The 17,915-nt window shown below is 43.4% G+C and overlaps 2 protein-coding genes across 2 annotated transcripts; one reads left to right on the top strand and one right to left on the bottom strand.

Annotated features, from left to right (window-relative positions):
- Positions 1-4,475: 4,475 nt before the first annotated feature.
- LOC128715744 (ectonucleoside triphosphate diphosphohydrolase 5) lies at positions 4,476-6,969 on the bottom strand. The gene is made up of 4 exons (XM_053810656.1): positions 6,934-6,969; positions 4,885-5,998; positions 4,647-4,810; positions 4,476-4,571 (listed from the first exon to the last, which is right to left on the bottom strand). The coding sequence occupies exons 1-4, from the start codon at positions 6,967-6,969 to the stop codon at positions 4,476-4,478; spliced, it is 1,410 nt and encodes a 469-aa protein (XP_053666631.1).
- A 985-nt stretch (positions 6,970-7,954) lies between these two features.
- On the top strand, positions 7,955-15,557 carry LOC128715745 (ethanolamine-phosphate cytidylyltransferase). Its single transcript, XM_053810657.1, has 7 exons — positions 7,955-8,022; positions 11,539-11,676; positions 13,349-13,461; positions 14,069-14,135; positions 14,200-14,312; positions 14,801-15,340; positions 15,412-15,557. Exons 1-7 carry the CDS (start codon positions 7,955-7,957, stop codon positions 15,555-15,557), a joined length of 1,185 nt encoding a protein of 394 aa, XP_053666632.1.
- The last annotated feature ends 2,358 nt before the right edge of the window (positions 15,558-17,915 follow it).

Below are 17,915 nucleotides of genomic sequence, written 5' to 3'. Positions count from 1 at the left end.
TCTACGCATTCACGTTCTGATGCTCCATAAAGCCTTGCCGGGAAGCACACTTGCAGTAGAATCAAAATTATACGGATAGCGCGAGGACACTCTTCACAGTTACATCCCTTTTCGGCGAATCGATTTGTTCGGTACGGATTTGAGTTTCGATTTCGTCTTTTCTTTTCGCTAGGTAAAAAAAGCTGCACCGGCATAAAAGAGTAGCTCCAACGCGGAGTTCGTAGATATATGCGATCAGCATAGGAAGCGAGTAAGGACGCAATGAAAGTGAAGTAAAACAAAATCAATAGAAAGCTATAAATTAAATTAAACAGACAGACAGCTCCCGGCAGACAGGAAACAGGAAAATGTTTCCGCGTAAGGCCAGACCCAAGCCAGCCATTGTAGGCGGTACATTTCAGTCCGTTTTTCCACACTGTCATTTATTTGTTTATCTCTTTCGTTTCGTTTGATACTTTACACGCAACTGTAGTAAAAGGAGGAGCTGAATGGTACCATTCTTCAAAATCTCTTTATTTTCCTACTGAAGGAAGCCATTTTTCTTTCTACTGCTTATCGCTTACCTGTCGCCAGGTTGTTTAAATACTTCATTTGCTGGGTGGAAAGTGTGCAATAACATTACACACAAAAATGGCACCTTGTTGAATTATCAGCGAGCAGCGCGTTTCCTATTTATAGCATTTCGGAGACAAGTTAGTCAAAGTACGAAGAGTTACTGTTCAGTCAACCAATGTTATTCAGCATGATGTATCTGAATATTGATAAGTATGGTAAAATAAGCGCCAGACAAAAGTTGGTACAAGTATACGTGAGAAAAATGGGTAAGGCATATGAAATCAATTATGTTCCAAGAAGCGTCAAACGGTTATTTTTATGTAAGGTCGGTTCTCAAAAGACGAAATACTACACAATAATGAATACCCTTTTTTGATAAAAATCCTCAAACCCTTAGTTGTAGTAAAATGTTCACAAATTGCATACCTTTAGGCGCATATATCCGCTGTCTTTTGGAGACCCGTTGAAGGTTGAGTTATATCATGTAGTACTACTCTTGTAAAAATAAATTTAAACAAAAAGAATAATAAACGCCTTAAATAGTTTAAACTAAAAATAGTTCTCCAAATAGTTTCGTCTTGGTAGAGATTGAAACGATGGAGACAGTAAACTCGTAACAAAGCCCTGTTCATTGGTCTTATTCGTCCTCTGTTGCATAAAACGAATCCATTGCTCGTACGGTTTCGATCACGACGGCAGTGTTAAATTGGTCCCGAAACCTTCCCGAATCGTAATTTCAAACATCGAACAATGTGCTTTCATTTCCGCCGTCGTTTCCCGCTTTCCTGCTGTTAAGGTGCACCCCCTCATTTTGGCAAATGTCCTCATCATCATCCACCTTAAGCCAAGCTCCAAATGTCATTGGAAACATTTCTTCTCTGAGCCGAAACAGAGAGAAACCAACGGCAAAGGAAAGCCGGAAAACCCGTTCGCCCTTACCGCACATGATGACACATTGCAGGCTGCCATTGAAAATTGAAAGAAATGAGAATTTAATGCTGCAACCAGCGAGAGCTATACGCTTTACCCCTTGTGCTGCGTTCCCCAGCGGTCCCCGGTTAGTGTGGCTGTGTTTCCGATTCATCGTATTCGTACTACCCGGTGCACCTGAATGGACCTGAATCCGTACGCCCGTGCGCTTATAATCACATTTTTCTTCGATACGCTCTTCCTGAATGCCCTGTGCGGTGGGTGAATGCTGCTGGAGCCACGCTACGTGCTGTATCCTACACATAAAACCAACCTTGCTGCCAGGATGCCAAATTAACCATAGTACGTAGCAAAAACGGTAGAAAAGGTAAAACAAACACGTTGTATCGCCCACACCATCCCACGGCCTTCGGAATCGGTAAGCTTTGCTAGTGCATTCTACATTCCGATGCAACCATTTAGCAGCAAGGTGTGTAGCAATAAGAGTGAAAGAGTTTATTAAATTCCACGTGCCTTTGTACGAGTAGCGCGTATCCGACTTTGGCCAATTACTGTACCGGCAAGCGGAACGAGAATGTACGATCTGAAATTAGCCGCTCACTAAGTTGCAGAGCCGTAATTAGTTTGTAGTGGTAAATTAAGATCGGAAAACATTTTCAAACATCCATTGCATGCTTCTGTTTTCCGCAAAATATGTACATTTGTTTAGCTTGACTCGTGCTCGTTCCATGAGATGTTATGCATTTCTTTATGTTCCGACATTTCACTCTAGATGGCGTTACTAGTTTCTCCGAGCTGTAACTCCTTGAGTATAAGCGTATTGCTTTATTGAAGTATGAAGCTTTTACCCGTAGCCCAAACCTGGCCATTTCTCAATCTGGAAGGTAGTGAACGTACTGGACATTGGGGCAAATTTAATAATACGACCACTCTGCAGACGGACAGAGAAAGAAACTAAAACGTTGCCCGCGGTGGAATCAATTAAAAGGCAGATAAACCCTCTAAAACAAAAATTAAACGACACGAATATACACTTGGTATGGTGTTACACCATCCTGAGGTTGATTTTTTATTAGTAGTTGCATCCGTTTACACATTTACAAAAAACAAAGCATGAAGAACGTAAAACAATAGTGTAGTACAATTCGCCTTTAATTGATTGTTTCGTCACACAAAAAGCTAATAATGTTCCTTCCTTTTTCGGCTGTCAATTAATCGACTTGATTGAGAGAGAAATGATTTGTTCTGTCGCTTCGTTTTTGCTTTGCTTTTCTAGCTTTTATCACACTTCGTTCACTTTAAGTGAGCGTTAGCAATTGAATATTAAATGAATGCGTGTCATTTGAATTGTTTTCAGAAAATCAACATGTTCTGTAAAGCTAGCTTGCTTTGAATTCTGTTTGACGGGGTCTTGTGTTATTATGATTGCGTGCTACGTACATACATGAATACCAGTGCAAGTATGTGCGCAAGAAAACTATACATAAATGTATACAGTGTGTGCAAATGGTAAGGAAGCAAACGAGTTTTTCCTTTTCTACTACATAGGATCCACAGCTGCACGGAGGAGCTTTCAAATGGGATGAAAGGGAATGTGATTTGGGGAGGATCGCGCATACCGATCAGCTACTACCGCTACACGGTTCACGTATTCGCTATTCGGTTTCTACACAGCCTACGTTATATGCTGTACACTAGCAAATGGGGACTATAAGGAATTGCGTTTCGCAAACTTCCCTGTTAAAAGGTGCATATTCTCTTCTTGGCTTTTAACCTTCAAACAACAACAGCAACAACAACATCAACAACAAATAAAAGGCAGGGACAACACGATCCCGCACAGGAGAGAAGGACACAACTTACATACACACACACACTCATGCTTGATTTGATTGCTTGAAAGGGTAAGTGCTCGGTATGATGAGGGATTTGGAGTTTTGTGCAGAAGAGTATGTTCCAGTGCAGTCTAAAGTTTACTAACAGCTAGATTGCTTTTTAACTAGTCTTTTCCCCCCTACTGCTGTTTTTCCGTTCTGGAATTTGCTTACAACTATTTCAGCTAATCACATGCTACGTTTGTTTCTCGTGCTATTTTTCTATTCACTATTGATGGCTACGGAATTACGCTCGTTGGTGCATTGTTACGAATGTACTTATTCATGTGGGTATTTTCGTGATATTTGACTGCACTGTGTTCATTTGTCTGACACGTTCTTTTCTGATCCTGTTTCTTCTCTTTGCTCCACTGCTTTCCTTGCTTGATACGATCAAATTTTCTAGAAAAAGGCACATCTTGGATATAGTTACGGTTCGTTAAAAGCGTCTTCGCTGCGATTTCGTTTCAAACCCATTTCCTCTACTTTCTTCCATGTTTTCCGTTCATCCATTTTGTTTTGTAAAAACACCGAAAAATGTATCAACCTTCGCCATTCGGTTTGTTTTGGTTTGGCAAATAGTACTTGTGTGTGGGGTTCGATATCATGGTTGCATAGTTTAAAAAATAGTTCTGTCTTTTGAATGCTTTTTTACTATTACGGCGGGACCATTCTTATGTTGGGTGAGTGTGTGTGTTACAAGTAAAAGCTATTCCGTTTGCTGATCTTTGTATAAAAATCGTCCATGAACGAGAAATTAACGGGGAACGAATCGACCGTTGATTTTACGTTCACAAATACTTCCTAAAACGGTTCACCGCCCCTGTTATCATTCAAATCCTGGTTCGCACTACGAGCGAATGCGGTGGCAACGTTTGTTTTTTAGTAACTGCCTGTAAAAGGGTAGATTAAATATAATATCCTTTGCTTTAAATTCTCTCGGTATTTTCCTCCATATTGCGAGGAACAATAAGTCGATTCGATTGCTTCGTTGGCGTTCGTTTAAGAAATACTTCTCCATCTGGTCCGGTGCGGTAAAAAAAAGGTTACACGATTACGTCATCTTGATGTTCGTCATTTGGTTCCGATTGAGTTGGAATCGCTGCTATCTTAAGCTTATTTATGTTTCATCGCATTTTCGCGACTCGTCAGAATGTTGTACGCACAGCCCAAGGCCCACGAAATTTCGTGACCGTCAATCTTTTTGTACAACTAAAATAATACGAAATGTCATTAATTATCAATTAGCGGCTAGCTGGTTTTCCCCGGGATCTCAACGGTACTTACCTTCAGCGGCGTTTTTGCCTTCAACCCATAGCCTTCCTCAAGCAGTGTAGAAATAAACACCAGGTCCACACACATGAACGGTTGATCTGCGTTTGCTTCGGCGCATACCTCTCGAGATTTGGTAACGAACTCACCAACCGTCGTCTCACCACCCTGCATTGGATCTGAAACATGCCGAACAAAAAAAGTAAGATTGCGGTTCGAAGACAATACATCATCTCAACCATTTCTCACTTACCAACTAGCCCCGTCTCAATGGCACGATCGAAGAAGTAGCTGAAGGCAGATATTTCATGCTGCTTCAATGTCACCGGCTTAGGTTTCAGCGCTGGCAACAGTTTCTGCTTCACGATCGACGCGCACAGCTCATAATCGACGACCGGATTTTCGGCCGTTGCCTTCGGGTTATCTTTGCCGCTGATGTAGTACTGTCCCGTACCGTACCGGAACAGCTTGTCGTGTATGATGGGATTAACGCATTCGCTGGTCAGCTTCGTTTGATTCTCTGCTGCCCGGTGTGTGAACACCGCATGTCGTATCGCGTGCAGTCCTGCCCCGAGATAGCTATTGGTGAACACCTCAACGTACGAGGTGAACGTGGGCACTCGGTGCATGTAGTCTTTGTACAGCGGTGTCTGCGATACGTCTTTGGGAGCAAACGTAACCTGCGTGCTTCCACCACCGAGATCCAGCGCAGCTACTGTATTGCGGCCATTCAATTTTCCTAATAAGAAATTCACCGTAAACCAGGAAAAGATACCCTCATCCGTACCATCCATTATTTCCACCGCCAGTTCGTTCACCAGAAAGCCGGACGATTTAAACAACTCGCGACAGGCGGCTAGAAGGGCTTCCGCTTGCGCTGGCTTCAGTAATCGCAACCCAGCGGTTGCCTTCAACACCAACGGAGTCTCCGCGAGCTTATCCTGTGGTACAACCTTTTTGGCAAGATCTAGCAATTTCCCGATACTGGCCGCACCTTCCGCCGGACGGTCGGCAAACGCGGACAGGCCCGGTTTCGATTGCTCGAACAGCTCATAGTCCAGCACTAAGCGCCCGTCGAGGTAGCCATGGTGAAATTCGAACGCGAGCACCCGACTCCCGGTCGAACCGGCATCTATCACGACGGCATAGATTTTCTCATGGTAACCGAGCTTCCCGGCAATGCCATCTATGATCGGATGGAACGAATCGGTGTACGCGCCGAGCAGGAATATAAGCAGCGAGGCACTGATAACGAGACAGATGAAACTGAAGCGCAGATTGCTGCTGGACGCACCACCCTTCGAGCCACCTTTGCGCCGTGATCCGGCCGGAGGCTGTGTGCGTTCGGACGAGTCTTGCTGCTGTAGCTACAATGAGAAAAGAAACAGATAGTCAGTTTACAATCGATAACGACACCACACACAGGGAGGTATTGTAGTTTCCAACAGTTCCGAATGAGCGGAGAGTCAAGGTAAACTACTCCACAGTACAAAACATGCAACTCATTCAATTGAAAACGAAGTTGCCTAATCATCATCATTGCTGCCGCGCCGTCCACCTCACAATCAACGTCATTATCATCGTGAGTGTGTGGACAGCACTCCCCGAAAAAAAAAGGTCTCTGTTGTGTGTACCTGGAAACTTCTACATCTCTTGGCGGTCTTCCTACAGTAATTACCAGTTCATACTCGAACCCCATCTTGATTGCAGAGGAAGAATCGCTCAAAGACGATAGACGGCTATCTTATCTAAAATTCAACAAAAATCATAACTCTTCTTCACTTCTTGGCAGTCGCATCATTTATCTCCGAAACTACTTTTCCAGATTAGAGGGTGGCCCATTCAGTACGATGCAAATCAACTGCCTTCGTGCGTATCAGCCTGTTGCAGCATTGCAAAAGCATCCAACTGGTGGTAGAAATGTCGGAGATACGCGTGCCTACGATGACATCTTGTCCCTTGTTGCTCCTCTATGTTCGACCAGCTTATAAAATTACGGACCAGCACTAAAACACCGAGATTGTACGGGGAACATGAAGATAATCGAAATGAGGTACACGCACTCGGGCGGAAAAGGTGGTAAAACTTTCCACCAAAAAGGAAAAGACTCTCGCTTGTAAAGAGACACGACACACACGCGCGTACACCAAATTTTGCTTACATTTTCCGACCTTTTTTGACGTTTCTACAGCACGGTCCGCACAAATCTACCGAGCAGTCGCAGATCAATAAAAAAGAATAGCACACAAACACACGCACATTCCAAGTGTCCCTGTCAAAAGGGATATGCGGCGGATCTTACCTTCCGGTTTCGTAGATTTTGGTTCGCTGTAGGCATTTTTGGTATGTTGTGAAGCGTTCCTTACGGTACAAGGCACTTGGTGGACCAGGAGAACCCCGTAAAAGACTCCCGGCTGGAACAGATGAAACGAAGTACGGAGCGTCCGAGCTGCACACCGCAACGTAAAAGGCAAAACAAAAGTACTCGGTACTGGTACTGGTTGACCACACGATGCACGGGGTTCGTAAATCGAGACCACGGTGTATAGAGAAAAGGTGTTTTCTGTCATTGGTTTTTCAATATTCTTTTGTTATGAAGCCTTTGGTTGAAAAATATTTGACCAACAAAAACTGAGCAAATCTTCCAATTTAATTTAATCCACGGATCCACGGAAATGGCACGGATTACTTGATAAACCATCCGTTGCATCCAACTTTTACTAGACCACGGTATAAGATTTTTTCACTTCGCTTAACCTTGGTTTCATGCACACCCAGCTTTGTTGTACACACCTCCGACAGTTGTCATCGCAGCTGGCATTAGAAAAAGATCACACACACACACAATCGCTCGCTCGCTGACCTACACGCTCAAACCATTTGAAGACCATTTTTACTGAGCTGCATCTCGTCATTCGTCCGGTAAAACGAAACGATTCAAGTGCAGATATTTGAGGTGATTCAACCATTCAAAGCGCCAGCTCCAGTTGCAGCATAACAGTGCGAGCCGTGCGTAAAGCAAGAACCGTATTCCGACTCTGGTGTGTTCTTAATCGCTCCTGTGCCATCATCAGCTCTAACAGTTCCACGGCAGTTCTCAGACCGTTCTTATCATTTGTACCGTGAGGGTGATTAATCATAAAAGCTTCGTACATCCGGCCAGCGGAACTCATTCGACGTTTACGTCTTTGCGGTAGCGGAAGGGACACTCCCGATTCTTGAGTAAAAAAGTTCTGGAGATAGCCGTGCGACGGTAAAAAAGAACCCGTGAAACCCCATACAAGTGCGCGATCGAGGGTGTCAGTGAAAAGCCAAGGAAAATCATGGAAAATCGAAACGGAAACGGACATGGCAACAGCGGGAAAGAAATCCGCGTCTGGTGCGATGGATGGTAAGTCAGATGGGGAAAATGGTGAAAAAAAGCCTGCTTCGAGTGCGTACAATCGGCTGATGCAATGTGTACTGCGATGAAAAAGGAAACTAAAAGATCAGCTTTGCGCCGGAGATGTGTGATTTCCGTCCCGTCGGTGTACTTTATGGTGTGTGGGGAACGAGTGTGTGTATTTGACTGACCAAGGATTTAAGTTGGCATTCCAAAAATAGAACTATTTTTCATAAATCCGTATACCGCACCCAGCACAGGGACCAGCCATTGCCAGCTGGTTGCAATAATGGTGGTTGGAAATGGTTCAAAATTTTAGAAAAAAGAAACGCCCTTTTTCTTCGCGCTTTTGTGCAACTGAACTAAATAGCAAACAAGCGCACAACCCGCGATAATTGTTTCTTGATAAACATAAATAAATTTACGGCAGCGTAGAATTCCCATTTGTGCGTTAAGTGGTAGTTTTTTTTTGAGTCGCCACCATGCTCGCCTTGACAACCCATAGAGGTAGTTTCCCTCTCTTTTTTGGCAGTTTTATGTTCCGGTTATGTGCAGTTGTTACTTTTCGCAATTGCCCCTGTGAAATCTGTTGCAATCGGACACGGAACACGGAACCGAGCGGGCGGCCGCACGATGTGCATCGATGTGCAATTATCCGTCGTAGGAACGATGTACATCATCAGTACGGTGCTGCCGTATGTCTAACAATTCTGTTTGCCCTTAAGCTTGGCAGAACTGGTTAACATTGCACTGAGAGATGTACTTCCCTTTCGGCAACAGGGCTACTTTGTTGTAGCTGCTTAGCGCGTCTACTAAATGGTGTCTAAATCGGTACTAGCAACTCATTAGTGAACAGTTGCTACTGCCAACAAGGAGTTCTTTGTTTTGCCTTGAATGAGATACAAATTTGCCAACACACCTTTGTCCTCATGTTTTGAGGATACGATTGTAAAACCAGATATTCAACGTTTTCAATTTCATTACAGTGTTGAAGCTGCCACAGCTTCGGTCCAAATGCAAATAGTGTTGGGTAAATCTAATTCGAATTCATAAGTGAATCTTTGAAATCGAATATCTGCTCTGAAGGTTCACGAATTTTTGAGGATTCATGTTTCTTTTGGGAATCGATTCGGCATTTGATTGATTTTTTCCCATTGAAGATGCATGTGAAAGACTGCTGTCGAAAGATTCTTTAAGCACATCACTACTCCCATGTGATTCATCGCGTAAGAACAACTTTTCCGTGACGTGGAGTAGTGCAAATGCGCCGAGGAACCGTAAACAGCAACTTCCGTATAACCCACCATGAAATTAACTTTTGAACTCTACACCTTTTGAACATCTTATGTGTGTATGCGTCTCGTCAAGTTAGAATGGAAATAGTAGAACCGCTTTTTAGCATTTATTTCGTAGGGCGGGCTATGGGGTACATCGAGCACCGCACAATGCACACACCTCCAGGTGAATGAACGATTCCCCCTTGTGCACTAGACCACCTACCCGTTAAGGTCTTACCGGCGTCACCCAAATGGCATGCGCTGTGCATCGAGTAAAACCGCCTTTTAACCGATGACCACGATGACGTTTCAACCCGCTACATCTCTGCCAGCGGTCTATGTTTCGACAGCAGTACAGGAAGGTCACACCAAAAAAAAACCGTAAAAAAGGAAAAAGAGAAGGAGAGAATCAACGGAACGGGATGCCACTAATCAAAACATTACACGCGCGATCGTATGATTCAGCCCGTACACCTATCAGCGTCGAGTTCGTGTGTCCGCTCTCTCGGTGTGGTGTTAAAATGCGCAAGTCCCGCAGGTCCCCGCGTGAGAAGAACAATCCGGATCGGATGATAAACCCGATGGAGGGGAAACAAAAAGGAAAAGCACGCGCTTACCGTTTGCTGGCTTGCTAGCACGTGTGTGCATTAATCGCATTTTTGTTTTTACTGCATTCCTCTTTTCTCTCTCCCATTCGGTTTTGTATCTGTCTTCCTCTGCTGCTAAATGATACATGAAACAGAGTAGAAAACAGGTTTTTTTTTGTTCAAAACAGACCCTACACTACCCACTTTTTTGCACGGTATGACTCAAAACCTGCATTACTGCCTCCCCGGTTTAAAGTGTGTGATGCTTGCCCTTGATTTCCAACGAACCGAGCGGTTGTTTACGGAGAGAAGACGCCAACCCATAACGACGAGGAGCGTCGTTGAATGTGTGGTAGTATAAATAGTAACCGTTAGTACAGAATAGTGCAGCGTGGTGTAGTGTTGAGAAGGGAATCTTCCCTTAGTCTTCATCCGGCAAAAAAGGAAAACCGTTCGAGCGGAGGATAAAACCGGTACAAAAACTGTACTCTCTAGGTCAAGGTCGAGGTTTGTGTACGCGGCTGAAGTAACCGATGCATGCGAACTTCCGAGGGACGCCGTTACACATCACTTGGGAGTATGAGATAAACAACTTTATACTGTATAGAATTTGTGTCTTAAAGCAAAGACAGAAATTTTTCCGCCAATAAAACGAATAGATTCCCTCTCTCTATTACTCTATTTATAGCCATGACTCTGCACATTGTTCAATTACCTATAATAAGATACTTCAGTCATTGTATTTATAGCAAACAGTCTATCGTTTTCCCTCTGAAACGTGTTGTAATGCATTTACTCATATGGAACGCTTAGACATGCAGAAAGATAAGATAAACGTGTATCTTCCTATGTGGGATGGGATGATTATTCATCCATAAGCTATCTCCTTTCCGGCGATGTCATTTTAATGTTTACTTCCGGAAGAATTGATTGATAGCTGTTCGTAAAACCCATCAAGACAATTCGGAAAAACTGACACACGAGTTAGGAATATGATAACAGGATTTGTGACGGGAGTGCCCGAATGAAACAAATGGAATGTTTCGTTCGTGTGGAAAATTTCTTCGATTTAAATTGGCTCAATTTTTATTAATCGACTGTCACACGACGCCGACAAGAGATACCATTCATACGCTATGAAGAATGCAATTGGCCTTCGTGCAGCTGATTGCGCGAATAGTATACGGTGGCACGAGTCGTGTCTGTTTTGCATTTGTTTGATGTATGTTGTAAAACTCGGCTGTATGTCACTTGCAGTACAGCAGGATTCATCATGGCCTGTGGCCGTTACTTAATTTCTTCGACATTGCTTCGTTAAGTTGGTCACGTTTAAGGAGATTTTCTAACCACCCGGACACCGTTTGCCAATTAGCGTAATATATCGTTCACGGCTACGGACCAGTGACCTTTTCAGTGCAAGCATGGCTCTGCTTGGATGCCGCAATGCTGAAAGGTTTTTTGTTTCCTTTCCTTCCTTTTTTGGGCACGTGTGTCCAAGGGCGATAAGAAATAGAACACTATTACTAGGGAGCTCTGTGTGTGTACACACGACGCTGTTAGTACATTATGAAATAAGCTGCTTGGGTAATGAAAACTGATTGCTATTTCCCATTTATTGGTTGTCTATTGATTTTCTTTCTTTTTTTTCGTTCTACTTTCAGTTACGATATGGTACACTTTGGACATGCGAATTCTCTACGTCAGGCAAAGGCTCTCGGCCACAAGCTTGTTGTAGGCATCCACAACGATGAGGACATCACGAGGAACAAAGGACCGCCGGTGTTTACGCAGGAGGAGAGGTAAATTAATTGCTTACTTGTATATGGCTTCAACACCTGGTATCTGTCAATCTTTTATTATGAGCAGGGCGGGGTGAAATTAACAGACGGTTCTGGTTGTTCAATTCGATTCTCATCCCGCTCAACTGGGATCCACCTCGACCTCACTGAATAGCTCACTTGGGATTCATGTATTATTGATATGGTACGATATAGTATCGATTAAAATAAATGAAGAGGTGGTAGAATGCTTATAAAAATATTGGCTTGTGTTACCAATTGTTCCCGCTAGCAGTTTTTGTTTCGATTCACCCGCTCTTGACCTCCGTTACTGTGTCATTCGATCACCCCGACCGTCGAGTACTTTATCTAATCCGATCCGTTCGATTACGCAAGTGTCACGCCACCGGTAATAATCATGGGTCAGTGCCGGTCGCCGATGACGTGCGCAAATCCTTATCCCCGCCTCAGCTCGCCTTACGTGAGACCGGTTATCAATCGGACGAACGAGTAGAATGGTTCCAAACAATTCCAAAAAACGACAAAATGAACCTCATAGGGAGATTCCCTTTCTAGTACATACGACCTTCTGACGTTACACCTCAAGGCTTTGATAACAAAATGATGGTCGGGGTGATTTGTTTTGCGGCACGGAAGTTTCCCGATTGGGATTAGTTGACCCGAAACAAGTGCTACCGCTGTTCTTCAAAGGCATCCAATATAAATGATGTTTAGTACCAATTCCGCCCATTTAATGTTCGGTTTGTTTTCTTCAACTTTTAGCATTGCGGTCTATGTTTTGGTGGATCGAAATTGTCAACCGTGCAAGAAATTAGCGTCACAGACGTCCTCATAATACAAAAGCACAGACTATGAGATCATACATCTTAGGGAGAGCGCAATGGGCAACTGTGCTAAGTACTCACCGTGGCTTAAGATTTCCATTGGTTCTTCGGTCTCAGAGTTCAATGAAAGACTGCTATGCAAACCGAACTTTGAAACACAATCGAACGACTCTTTTTACCCCGCGCTGGTACACACAACCCCGCCGCACTAGAATCAGCTCGCGAACCTCCTGTATGTGTACGCCGCCAGTGTTGTCCGTTTGAGATAGGGGGGCCAAAACAGGGACTGGAGGGCGTTCTCATGAGCTGATTGCCGAGCTCACACTTACGCGGTTGTCGTGCGCTTGATAGACTTAATTTTTTTATTCCCATCCACACAAGAATGTGTATACGTTGGCTACGTTACTTATCAGAGACAAAACCGGTAAAGTAGCGCGTAGTAGCAATGGTATCATGGAGCGTCCTCTGTACTGGCGGACTGTCTTCTCATTCGCTGTTAACAATAGTAGTGTAGTAAATAATACGGGAATGAAACTAACCGGAATCGTGCTAGTTGTGTGTGCCGACGTCCGAAAAGAATATAAAAGTACGATAAGGTGGTACGTATCGCATGTTTATGTGATTTTGGTTCCGACAACGTGCCGCTCCGCCATGTGACATTCATGATACGCTAGATAAAATGAAGATCTTGAGATACAGTTTTTTTTATCTTACTTGTAGTATAATGCAGTACTCCCCCTTTTCTCTTTTTACCCTTTTCACTTATGTTAATGGTTATGTTCATGAGCTTAGCAAAAATGGTATTTTATGAAAATTGAAGATGTTTTTCTCCTTTTCCTTCATTGCAGATACAAAATGGTGCGTGGTATTAAATGGGTAGATGAAGTGGTCGAAGATGCACCCTACGTGACCACACTGGAAACTCTAGATAAATATGACTGTGACTACTGCGTACATGGTGGTAAGTTCCGATGTGCAAAACCTATATGAATGAGTGGCAAACGCTCCGCAAGGAACCGTTTTTGTCTCGATAGTTACGCGTCTTTTGACCTCACTATCATCAACCCCAATCTCGAGGTGGTACGATGTTGTCGGTAGCCACGGGGAGCCCGCGTTATCGCCCGGCTTAACTCTTAACGCACGTACAAAAACACACAAACGTCGCTCTGAAGACAGATCCGGGATCACATCCTTGCAACACATTCGCGGTCTGTCACTTGCTGTGCCTCTCCTGTACTCCAATCTTCATTGACAAGGGCGCGAAACGAGGCCGCCGCTTGGAAGGTACTTCCGAGCGCGAGTGGTAAGGTGCTGTGGAAAAAGCACTGACCCTATAATCGGAGTTGAGAATTGTTTACTACAGCAGGAAGCATGGTACGAACGCTCGATCGATTGATTGATTGGCAATGGTGTTGAACTATGGACCTTCGATGTATGCGAAAGCGAATCATTGGTGAAGCGCGAAATTCCGACCGTTCCCTTGTGATTGTTGCTCTCTCAATCTACCAGAGTACGATTGACAAAATAATTCAATAACTAATTATAGTACCATGTTTATTTACTTCCAGATGACATCACCCTAACAGCCGATGGCATCGATACGTACCATTTGGTAAAAAAAGCACAGCGATATAAGTAAGTTCAACTAAAACTTCAATGCACGGTTGTACTAAAACTGGTTTTCTGTTTTACTTTGTAGGGAAGTATCGAGGACAGCTGGCGTTTCTACAACCGACCTGGTCGGACGAATGTTACTCCTGACCAAGAACCATTTTAAACAAGGTGAAAAGGAATATGAGGTTGAGAAAGATGGTAAATATTCATCTCCACATACTCGAGAGTCCGTTTTGTTTTGTTTTTTTTTCGAGATGCGTTCCGCCGTGTTTTGTGTGTGTGCGTGTGCCTGTATTACTTCCTTCTATCGCTCTGTATTTTAATTTTACAGTAGTTGTACGTCGGTGGCACTGTCTTATTGTATTGCATTGTTGCCTTAAATTTGCTGTTTGGCTACTCAAATTGCGAGTAGCGATCTATTAATATTTTCTTGCAATAATTGCTAGCTCTGCGAATCTGCGAGCCTGATAAATGTTACAAATCCCTGATTTGTTTATCCTTACGATAACGTCTACTTCTGTGCGGAATTTCACCGTCGTCATTGTCTCATTTTACGACCCATTGCACGCACATCTAATATGCCTGATATCCTGTAGACTAACCTACTCTAACCACCTGCTATGCATGCTTGAGCTTTACTACTACCCCTTTTCCGTTCAACATCCTTCGCCTTTCTCACGATGTAGACGCATTTGAAGCACTGCTGAAGCGGTATAACGTTGAAAAATTCCAAATCTCAGGCTCGTCGCAGCTCGGCCAGGACCATACGGCCCGCAGTCCGTGGACCGGATGCTCGCAGTTTCTGCCGACGACACAAAAGATCATCCAGTTCAGCGACGGCAAACCGCCGAAGCCAACGGACAGGATCGTGTACGTTGCCGGTGCATTTGATCTGTTCCACGTCGGCCATCTAGATTTCCTGGAAAAGGCGAAGGAGCTCGGTGATTACCTTATCGTCGGTCTGCATACCGATCCGGTGGTGAACCAGTACAAGGGTGGCAACTATCCAATCATGAACCTGCACGAGCGCGTACTCAGCGTGCTGGCCTGCAAGTACGTGAACGAGGTAGTGATCGGAGCACCGTACTCCGTGACGACGGACCTGATGGAACACTTCAACGTTAGTGTGGTATGCCACGGACAGACACACATCGCGCTCGACGTCGGTTACATTGACCCGTACGCAGTTCCGAAGCAGATGGGAAAGTTTATGTTAATCGATTCAGGTAAGATCAGTAGATGGTTGAGCCAGTCAACCAATCACCTGACGAATTGTCCATTATGTGCGCCATTGCAGGTAATACCATTACAACGGAAGATATTGTGGAACGAATCATCCGTCATCGGCTTGAATTCGAGCAGCGCAACAAGAAGAAAGAAAAGAAGGAGATTGAAGTGTACGAAGCGATGCAAAAGGTGAAACTTGCGCAAAAATCCGGTTGACCCATCGTTGACGATGCTCAGTAGGGTGCAGCAGAAAGTTCAAATTGCAAGTCTCTGTGTATATTTTAATCCCGTTCGACGGACGATAAAGAGGAGAAGAGGCGTGTGTTGCGGCGGGGGGCTTTAACATAAATTCAAACTAGAGCGTGATTCGATCCGCTAACCGCGTAACCCAACGGGAGGCTCTTCACCGTCATGTTGCGTTTATTTTATCCGTCACCAGTGGTGGCATCATTCCTTTTTATTTGTTTGTTTTTAGTTTGTAACAAGAAAGCTACTATGCGTAAGGAGGCTGACTAGGGGGGGAAACAAAAAGTGTTCACCCCTTTAACAAGTAGTTGCAATTCAGCGCAGTTGTATGTACCGAAATTGTATGTCAGTTTGTGTTTTGTAACTTAAGTAAAGCGCTGTTTTAGTAATTTATCATTTTAACGTCAAAACTACAAACAAATCACATTTCTAGTTTAAAGGAAGATTGTAGCCATCGGTCAAGGTTTCGTTTTGTGAAGCTGCGCATGGCAAGAGCGGGAACAATAGGAAGAAAAAGGTGACACAAAAGCAATAGAATCTCAGTTTTTCCATCACTGGTCCGTTGTGGCCAAATGTATGGGAAAACTAGGGTGTTATTTTTTTAATTTGTTTCATATTTGTAACACGCAACATCCGGTTCCTTGGTTTGTTGTTTGTGAATATGTGTGTTGGATTTCATTGATTGATAACTTTTGCCGGTCAGCGCGACAATTTGTAATAGTGTTGTGTGTTTAAGTGGATGATTAAATTATTAGTTGATATATACGGCTCTGTGTACAGGGAACACAACACAACAAGGCACATTAGAGAAAAAAAAGAGTAAGTCCAGACTCACCTTCCCCTTCCCACATTCACGTCCCCCCTTTTCCCCAACCCAACAGCCTAAGGCGCCGAAGGAGCGATTGTACGCTATAACTACTATTTAATGCAAATACTTATCAATGAAAGTCATATAATCCAGATCGTCGGTTCTAGCTGTGAAAGTTTTGTTTTGCAAATTGCTTTATCACGAATACGGTTAAGCTGCAGAATGCAATTAGTGGTAGGAGCAGCAAAAAAAAAAAGACGTAAAAAAAGATGGAACAGAAGTTCAGGAGCTCGCTTCGAATCAATCAAAAAGCAGTTAAAATAATATGTAAATAATACGGCGTCGCATCGAAGAGGAATTATTGCGCGATGCGGAAGCGTTATCGCGGGTATAGGCGCCAAGAGCAGAGCATTATTGGAGCCTTATGTTTTGTGTGCAAGCCTCTAGGTTCAGCAGTTCAGCAGGAAATGTGCAGTGAAAAAGCAAATCTTGTAATTTCCATACTTTTTAACACACTCCAACAAAGCAAACCAAATAATATAACTTCACATTCGAAATGCATCTGTGGTACGTTTTACGATGTTTTGCATGTCCGAAAAAAAAGTCGTTTAAAGGTTGTCTGAATCTGCGCAATTGTGAGATCTACCCGATACAGTTGAGGGAGGGGAAAACAGCATTTCAAATCTGTGTGTTATAGTTGGGTGTGTTGTGTAACATGCTGATATTTCATTCTGATAAAAACACACATCAACCTAAATATGTCAAAGTTTGATACGAGCGACGACGGTGGCATGAATGTGCATTTGTATTGAGGCACGAGCGTATAATAAAATCATTACACGTAGAGCAATTTTTGCATGCTTTGAACAGGTAGCAGATGATTTTCCAGTTTGCACACCGTCCCAACCGTCCGGATGAACAATTTAGTGGATCATTACACGGACGGATTGGTAGGCTGCTGGGGTGGGTTAGGGCAAGTGTGCTTTCCAAAGACGGTAACGGCCATAAAATAAAAGAAATTCAGATTTTACTGGTTTCGATTAAATTTCTCTTGCTTTTTACGACTTTTATCTATAGGTTTGCAACATCTTTTACATCTTTTTGTCCGAATCAGTTTGTCACACCGCATATCGTCTAGTGCTAATCAATAGCCCGGAGCTATAAAACGACGATTGCATACTGTCAGGCGCTTTAGTCTAATCCTCGAAGCAATTATAAACTTCTGAGAGAAGTGCATGAAAAACAAACTTTGCACACATCATTATTAAGTATTTTGGGTACTTTTAATTGTTGATTTATTTAATTTTGCAACAATCGATCCTACAATTCCAAATGTTATTCAAAATACAATATTAAAATTCTGCTTCGAAATTTTTAACCATACGTACCCTAATCGACCTAGACGAGACATTAATTACACCTAGTACGACCTTCAAACATACACACACACACTGTTCACAACAATCAATATGGATCATCTCGGTTCGAGCTGCCCCAAAAGAACAATTCAACCGAAAGCC

The sequence above is a fragment of the Anopheles marshallii genome, chromosome 3 (assembly GCF_943734725.1).
Source record: "Anopheles marshallii chromosome 3, idAnoMarsDA_429_01, whole genome shotgun sequence".
Taxonomy (NCBI): domain Eukaryota; kingdom Metazoa; phylum Arthropoda; class Insecta; order Diptera; family Culicidae; genus Anopheles; species Anopheles marshallii.
Note: the sequence above shows the minus strand (reverse complement) of the source record. Positions and strands in the feature narration are given on the sequence as shown.